The 8678-nt window shown below is 46.7% G+C and overlaps 1 protein-coding gene across 3 annotated transcripts in view; it reads right to left on the bottom strand.

The window, feature by feature from the left end:
- Positions 1-8678, bottom strand: part of prkag2a (protein kinase, AMP-activated, gamma 2 non-catalytic subunit a) — a 73739-nt gene that overhangs the window by 36729 nt on the left and 28332 nt on the right. Inside the window, exon 1 of one of the 3 annotated variants that reach the window (XM_048265731.1) lies at positions 1957-2708. The exons of the other annotated variants lie outside the window; for them this stretch is intronic. Coding sequence (XP_048121688.1) covers positions 1957-2122 — 166 coding nt within the window. The 5' untranslated portion in view covers positions 2123-2708. Of the gene's footprint in view, positions 1-1956; positions 2709-8678 lie in introns of those variants that run through there. 3 annotated transcript variants of the gene reach the window in all.

Below are 8678 nucleotides of genomic sequence, written 5' to 3'. Positions count from 1 at the left end.
CTAATTTTAATGGTTCACCTAGCAACCTGCTATGCCATTATAATACATCCATCCACACCAAACCCTCGTATTTCTACTTGTTCTAGACCATTTCTCTGAATTACAACCCACACAGCAAATTCCAGGTAAAGTTTAGAGTTCATGGTGGCCATGTTTACAATAACAAAGCAGCAGCCCTTATCTCCCTTCCCTGGAATTTACTCTTCTTTGTTTGACATTCTTACATCTGCTTACGCCGTTTGAAAAAACTAAAAAAAGAGCAAACACGGCGAAGGCCAAACAACACCACAGGGCAATGACATTCCAAAGCCAAACAAGCAATTAAGATATGCCATGTCACAGTCTGACTTTCTGCCAAAAAAATAGGCTGGGCACTCCACAGTGCACAGTGCAGTGCTAATCTGGACCGTATTATATAACCAGGCCCTCATATCATCCTACCCGGTCATCACTCGCCTGCACCTCTTTTAGTGGGTCAGAGCTAAAGGCAGGTATCCAGGTCATCAGGTGCAATGTTTTAATGGAGCTCTCTGTAAAAAAAAAGGCTCTTGCTCTCTATATAGTTCTCATCACTTTTTTGTAACTCTCTTGGTCTGTGTCTTTCGGTCTTTGTCTCTGTTGTCTAGCTCTTTCAGGATCTTTCTTAGTCTTGAACGTGTGCTCTTGTTTTCCCTCTCACACTTTCTTTACTACTGCTTTCTCTATCTCTCTTTCTCTCCTTCTGTCTTATTTCTCTCCACATCTCTCTCTCTCTCACTATACCATAATGGATTTATTCCTCAGTCACCCCCACTGGGTAATCTACACAAGAGGAATAATAGGATTATGATATGGAGCAGTCTGCTAACGGAGAATAAGTGTAAGCCTTCCTACGGCCCAATCTCCTAATGTGTGGTGCGTGTAGTCCCCCTTGGAAACATGTGGTTGCATAATGGATCAGTAACTGAGATGCATTTTCAAGAACCACATATCAGATATTCAAGCATTTTCATGTACTGACAATATGGTGATTTCAGTAATCAAAGAGCAGTTAAAAAAGTTCTTTTCCAAAACCACAGTGACTATTGACATTTCAACAGCAATTTAGAACTATACTTTTTCCTTGTTTATGTGTGATAATCTACACATTTGTGTGTGTGTGTGTGTGTGTGTGTTTCTAAGAAAGAACACTAAATGTCTACAAAATGAATGCACACTTGGCATGCAGTGTATTTTTTCAGTGAACCAACAATTGTCTCTCGTTTCAGAGAACCAATAATCGCCCGTTTCATACACGCCAGAGAGACAAATTCCCTCAGCTCCGATTACCATAACAACACATCGGTGCCAACACCAATCCACGCCGCCATCCAAACCATTAGCATTTGATAGGCTTAATTCCCATCAGCCATTTGGAGACAAGGGTCGGGGACTAAGAGGCTATTGAACGCAACTATAAAAGCCACCGCCGCTAACTACTGGTCAGTCCACTTCCTGTCACCATATCCCCCAGGCAGAGGACCTCTCTGGCACGGCTCATGGGTCTCCACACAGACGCTTCTCTGTGTGTTGGCACGCAACCCACCAATTATGCTAATGACCGTTACGCGATAGGTGGCATCACAACATACATCATTCTCACGCCCTGTAGCGGTTACTTTGAAGACGCTGAGTGGCGCTACTGTCACTGAACGGTTTTCAAAAGCAGTCGTTTAAAAAACAGACCCCGCTTGAGGTGACTCTACTAGGAGGATATCATTTAGTGCTTCACGACAGCCTGTGAAATTAGACGTGAATTTGGTCCGGCGTAAATCTGAATGCATTAAAAAAAATGTGGGCTCTACCACTGGCTGCCTATCAAGCCAAGTGTCTCCGTTTGCGATTGCCTCAACAAAAGTCAACAGGGCTCAAGGCTGACCAAAACACACAACATCAGATAGTTGTGTCAGTGTTGTGACCCCTTGTGTCGCCCCTTACCTGCGCGCGGGTTGCAGAAGGACAACGAGGATGGCACGCTGGGCTGTGAGGCACGCCTGCCGGTGCCAGCCGCCAGGAGGCCGTGCGGCTCAGACTGGCGTCGCCCGGTGCGTCCATCCTGCTCCTTGCGCTTCTTGTTCCCCCGCAAGCTGCTGAAGCGCTTCATGGGGCTCCGCGGGACCGTGGGCGGCTGATGACCGTGCCGGCGGAGAAAAGCATGCCGGACCTGCCGGGAATAAAATCCAACGGAATTACCAGAGACTGACCTCTGGGACTCTGTGTCTCACTTTCCTTTTTTCCCCTTTTCTCTTGCTCTAGGAGTTGTCTTCTCTGTGTTGTTTCCTGTGTCTTGTTCCAGCTCTCTCCCCTCTGCCTACAGCAGTTCAATTCAAATCCGATTCAAATTAGGTTTACTGACAGAGAGAGAGAGACCATTTGAATCTCTGAAGCGTTTGTAGGAAGTATACACATACACACTCTCTCTCTCTCTCTCTCTCTCTCTCTCTCTCTCTCTCTGTTCAGATGTGGCAGACCTCAGGTCAGTGCAGTCGGGCTCGTCCTGCTCCAGTGGCGGACTTAGCGGCTGATCCAGGGACTAAGTGGACAGGTGGCCAGGATAGAAAGTGCCGGCTAAGCTCCACGTGGGTGCCAACGCAGCCAGAGAGTCAGATGCTCCTTTTCCAGGCACGTCAGGACGGTCAAGTCGACATCACCAAACACTCCCATCCGCCCAGTCAAGATCAAGTGCAAGTTATGCCTTGTCGCTCTCCAAGCCACCTTAGCACATTCAAGTCTTCTTTCCTTTCTTTTCCTTCTTTCTCACTCTCTCTCGGTCTCTCTATCTCTCTCCAACCCTCACCGCTCAGATTCAGAGGCAGCCCATATGTTGTCCTTAGACCACACTGTCAGGTTCAGCTGTGTGTGCATGTGTGTGTGAGCGCATGGTTGTGTGTGTGTGGGGAGGGGGGTGTTGCTGGGTGTTGCTGGTGTGTGCATGTGTGAGGAAGTGTGGTGTTTCTTTAAAATAGCCTGCGTTGCTGAGAGACTGTAAAAGGAAACCAACCCCTGTGCGATGGGACTCTGGCTGTGATTGGCTGCATGAGTCCCCCCTGCTCCCTCCCTCTACACTACACTACTCTACTCTCTCACACTCCACTTGTGGACCAGCCACTCAAATTGCTTGTGTGTGTGTGTGTGTGTGTGTGTGTGTGCATGTGCACAAATGAGTGTGTGTGTGTGTGTGTGTGTGTGTGTGTGTGTGTGTGTGTGTGTGTGTGTGTGTGTGTGTGTGTGCATGTGTCCATGTTTTGTGTGAATGTCACATGGGCGGTAAATGTTAATCACAAGCATAGTCGGGCAGTTTAACGACAGAGAGGCTTATTGAAAGAGGTGACAAAAGGTTTACTTGACTATTCCTATAATGTATAAAATGCACACACACACACACACACACACACACACACACCACATGCAGTAACATAGTAACAACCCATAGGATACGCACACTTCCTTTAACAACCATCACACCCGCACCCCTACATGCACTACTTCTTTACCCCCCATTTAACTTCCCCCCTCCCCACACTCTCCAGCCCCCACTGGCCAGGAGTCAGTGACAGTGAGTCTGGGTGGTCCCCATCCACACACACAATACAAGGGTCCTCATCCTTGGTAGCCATTTACTAACAGACTGACAAAACAATCATATAATTACAGTGAGAAACGCTTAACAAAGTTATACTCGCCCTACTTTCCCCACTGTTCCATTTACCCACAACACTTGACTTATTGAGCGAGTCCTTAGTTGTTCTTGTCCCTCGAGCCCCTGCCACCACCCATTCTCTGGCTATGAGTGGCTTTCTCAGGTCGTTTGTGCCAGGGGGGAGAGGGTTGGAGGGGGAGAGAGAGAGACAGAGAGAGAGAAAGAGAGTCAGTAGTCAGCTGTGCCCAGGGGCCAGGGCTCAAATCTCAGATCTGATCTTAGATATATTAATGGAAAATCTCTTTGCTTCTTGGAAAATGTCTGCATGGCTGAGCTTTGGCAACGCCGTGCGTCTTGTAGGGGGGTCGGTGGGGGGTCAGAGAGAGAAAGAAGAGAGAGAGAGAGAGAGGCAGGAGGAGATGCAAGAGAGGGATAGAAAGGGAGAAAGGGGCATATTTGTTCCGGAAAGCTTCACAGGCGCACTGAGACCACACAGAGCAAGAGGCTTTGTTTGGTGCCTCTGACGCTAATGATCTCTCTCTCTCTCTCTCTCTCTCTATTTCTCTCTCTCTCTCTGTCTCTCTCTCTCCACTCCATTCCAGTTGCGACGCACTCAGAGAAAACGGCGCTACGGCAAGCCTGTAATTCCACAAAGCACCAGCTTCTCTCCTTCTTCAGCCCTCTTAGGAGTATGTGATGCTTGTTTGATTGCGGTGCAGGGGGGAGAATAGGAATCAGAAACAATAACACAGGATTTCGACGGCCTTAATTACCCGCTGGCATCCTGGAGCGCCGGCCCCACACAAGCAGAGCAAAATAGCAAAATCTGATCGCCGCTATTTGGAAACAGGCCGCTCTCACATTTCATAACAATGCCACAGTGTTCTGTATGGAGGAAACATTAAACATGAAGTCTGCACAAGGTGTTTATAATAGGGTGAGCCAAAAATGTACCACACAGAAACCCAGAGATATGCTCTGCAGGTAACTGAGCTGCAGACAAGATACATATTTTCTCAGAAGGAAACTCCATGCAATATGGAATGAAATACTGATAATTGTTCACAACTTTTAAATATGTTGCGGGTTCAGTTAATGGTGTCTTTTTCGGTCTGTGGTTTGTGAGTTTATGTCTGATTGCATGTTGGGGATGGGGCTGAGTGTGTTGAGTGTTCTGGTGTGTGTTTGGTCCATATGGTCATTAACTTTTCAGGGCGGCTGCATTATTCATCTGCGGTTTGCTGGCAACTTCCCTTACCTGTCTGTCCAGGTGAGAACGTGAGCCAGGTGACCTTTATTTAAAACCGCCACTGGACACAATAATGTGCCACCCTGGGCAGATCCGTAACAGACCCACTGTGTTCCTGTCCCGTCACTTACAGGGGGTGTCACAAGACCGATCATTGACCCACATTCGCACAGTGATCCACAGTGTGTTTCTGCCTCTGCTGCGCTACAGGGCAAGCTCAAGAAGAAAAAAAAACAGCAGGTCTGTCTCCCTGTGCCCTGAAAGTGCTTTGCTCTCTGCCTCCAACTTATGGGTCTTGTGATGCAGTTACTGTGGAGTCACACTCATGATCCACTTAGAGATGAGATTTAGGGGTAAAATGGAAGCACTGACAGCAAAACAAGCCAAAGGAGCACTCCACTCTCTCCTGAAGCATCTTAGCTACATGGAAATAACTATTTAACTATTTCATAGTTCATACAATAGCATCTAAGATGGATGCCATTGTAGGGACTAACAGTCTTTCTCATAAGTGGAGTAGAGTACAGCCTGCATATTGATGGCTAAGTAAAGGGAGCGTTTCCAGTCAGCACACTCAAATTGAATGAGAGTGGGCTAGCGCCAGCAAATAGCCCGGGCATCTTGTCTCGTCTCGGCGGGCATCTCACGTATGTGGGAATTAAAGTGCCTTTGATTCAATTACTTCCCCTCGGCCGCACACACACACACACACACACTGCTCGTCGGGCCCTGAAATGATTTTTAGAAAGCCTACACTGGTGTGGCAGGGGTCGAACTAATCCGCCAAAATCTTGACCGGCTCCCCGACTCTCTCAAAGCCCCAGACTCGACATGACGGAGCGAACAAAGACGGGTGCTGCTGGAACCGAAACACAATTGGAGGCTCCATTAACACTTAAGAGGGAGAAGGCAAGGGACAGAGGGCCAGATGTACTAACGCTTTTGCACCCACTTCAGGCGTATTTGTTTCGCAACGTGCGTGTAAAATCATTACGAGGTATGTACAAACAGGCCACAATGATGAAAAAGCGCAAATTGCCTGTCGTGGGAGCTGAAAATGGCTTATTGCGTTTTTCGTGTCATGCATATGCATTCATGGGAGGATCCAGGAGAAAGTGGGAGTTTAGCGTCAAAAGATGGGAGGGGAAGCGTAGAGAGCGCCTAATTATGTATTCCGGGTATGTACAAAGACTGCTCCTGAAAGTGCACGTCTATTCTGCGCCTAAATACTTCCACCTTGTAAAAGCAGGTGTTAATCCAAATTGCAGTTCTATGCGTCAATAAGAGAACCTTTCAAAGACAACAGAATCACTATTTAGAGCACCAGTTTTGTAAGTATTTGTACTATAAAAAGCAACCTTAACTTTCGTTGGCCTTTCGAATGTCTTACTTTCACTTTCACGTTATTCACTTAAACTTTCCTACTTGCTAGATTTGACCAATTTTCCATAGCCTACGTGCACAAGTAGTTTGAGTAGAACTACTGATCTTCATTATCTCCCTGCTTGTTGACATCTTATCATGTATGGTATTATTTCATGATCGCTAAACGTTTGATTCTTTTTAATGTTGTCATCAGTGAACTTCATTCAACTGGGCTTGTATGTAGGCTCTGCCATTCAGTTGTGGACATTCGTAAATTGCGTTTATTGGCGGAGAAAGGCAGAGAAAGGCGCAGTTTACACTATGGATTGACAGTTTGATAAATAGTCTACGATGTAAACTTGGGTCTGACAACGTTCGCAATCTGCGGTTTGTCCATGGCACTGATAACGCTATGTTCGCAAATGTACGTACATCTGGCCCTGAGAGAGACAGAGAGCCTGAAAAAGACAATGAGTCAGTGAATGAACAAGTGAGGGCATGAGTGAGTGAATCAGTGAATGTGTTTGTGTGCGTTTTTATTTGAGGGCATACACGAGTGAGTGAGTGAGTGAGTGACTATGTCTGAGAGTAAGCCAGTAAGTAAGAGAGTGAATGAGTGAGTGAGTCAGTGAATGAATGTATGAATGAATGAATGAATGAATGAGAGAGGCTTAGAGAGACTGAGAAGAGACTGAGAGTGAAGTTGAGCCTCAAAGACCAATCTGACGTCCATGAAAGTCATTGCTCTGTTCTTCACAGATACTGTATGGCTGTTAACCAATTATACATTCACCAGATGGTAAAACCAGTGCAGTAAAATAACAAAACAAAAATGATGCTATTGGCCAGGTGACTGTAGCACTATAAAAGAGAGCTAGCTTGGTATGTATAGTATAAGTATATATACTCTTTTGATCCCGTGAGGGAAATTTGGTCTCTGCATTTATCCCAAACACACTAATCCTGGCCTTATGAGCTGCCTGCAACAACAGCAGCACTAGGGGAGCAGTGAGGGGTTAGGTGCCTTGCTCAAGGGCACTTCAGGCGTGCCTACTGGTCAGAGTTCGAACCGGCAACCCTCCAGTTACAAGTCTGAAGCGCTAACCAGTAGGCCACGGTTGCCTCGGTAGTTCACTTTGCCGCTAAGCTGAGAGTTTTTTTTCCTACTTCAGGGTCACCTTCAAACTGTCACTTCTCTTTTTCGAGCTATGATCCTGTCGGCATAATTACAGTTCAATCATTTGAAACATGCAAAATATCACCCACATGAAGAAGGCTGAGATAAAGAGAACAAGTGAGATAGAGAGAGACAGAGCTGGAGGGGAGGATGGGAGGATGAATGAGAAAAGAGAGAGAAAGATGAGCCTTGGTATCTTTCATGTCTGGCCACGTTTTTCGCTTGCGATAAGGCCACAACAAAATGCCATGTCAACAATTATTGTCATTAATTGCAAAGGTCGCACACTAACAAGACTGCCCTACTTTACACAGACGGGATGACGACACCTCACTCCCTTACCTACCTTTAAAAAAAAAAATACCGTTTGGTTAATGTCACACACAATACAGCTCAGATGGTACATAAAAACAGCCGGTTGAGGAGACACAGAAGGCGTCACCACAGCAACAGCGGCGAGCATTTCAGCGGAGAGCTGTGATGCAGGATGGAGACGGCAGGTGGTGGTGGACACCTGTACCGTCTCAGTGATGGCTCATCTGTCGGGAAGGCTTAGCTGAGGTGAGGTGTGATGTTTCTGACACCATCACAGCAAGGCAGAGAATGAGACAGCGAGAAGGAGAGAGAGATAGAGAGATAGAACAGAGAGGACAGAGAGAAAGACAGATACAGGGTAATGGGGTGTGTGCGCATGCAGAGACATGTGATAATTTCCCTATGAGTGTGTGTGGGCACATTCGTGTCCTTGCATGTGTCCCAAACCTCCGGAAGAAGTATTTGAGAGTCCTCTCTGATGGCATGTCCTTTCATTTTTAATCCAGCGGAAAAGACAAGGTCAACTCCTGTGGAATTGTGGGATTTGACCGAGGAGCCTGAGGACTGATGTGATGCATGCATGCAGGAATAGACCACATCAGTGTAGTGACCCAAAACTCAGGCCACTAAAGGACAGTGTCGTTTGAATGAGTCATCATTCGAAAGCGTCATTGTGACTCTTGCTGCCTATCTCCTGCTCACCTCTCTCTGATTCTCTTACACATTAGACACCAGGTTGAAGATAACTACACCTCCCCACCACCACCACCACCACCACAACCTACACCACCTTCTCAAAATGAGGACCTAACACATGCTAAAGCCTTCACCCCAGCACCCTTTGCTTGCACTGTCTTAATAAGGAAGAACACTACAATACTGCATTGGCTGTGAGATGCTTATGTTTGACTGTA

The sequence above is a fragment of the Alosa alosa genome, chromosome 16 (genome assembly GCF_017589495.1).
Source record: "Alosa alosa isolate M-15738 ecotype Scorff River chromosome 16, AALO_Geno_1.1, whole genome shotgun sequence".
NCBI classification, from domain to species: Eukaryota; Metazoa; Chordata; class Actinopteri; order Clupeiformes; family Clupeidae; genus Alosa; species Alosa alosa.
Note: the sequence above shows the minus strand (reverse complement) of the source record. Positions and strands in the feature narration are given on the sequence as shown.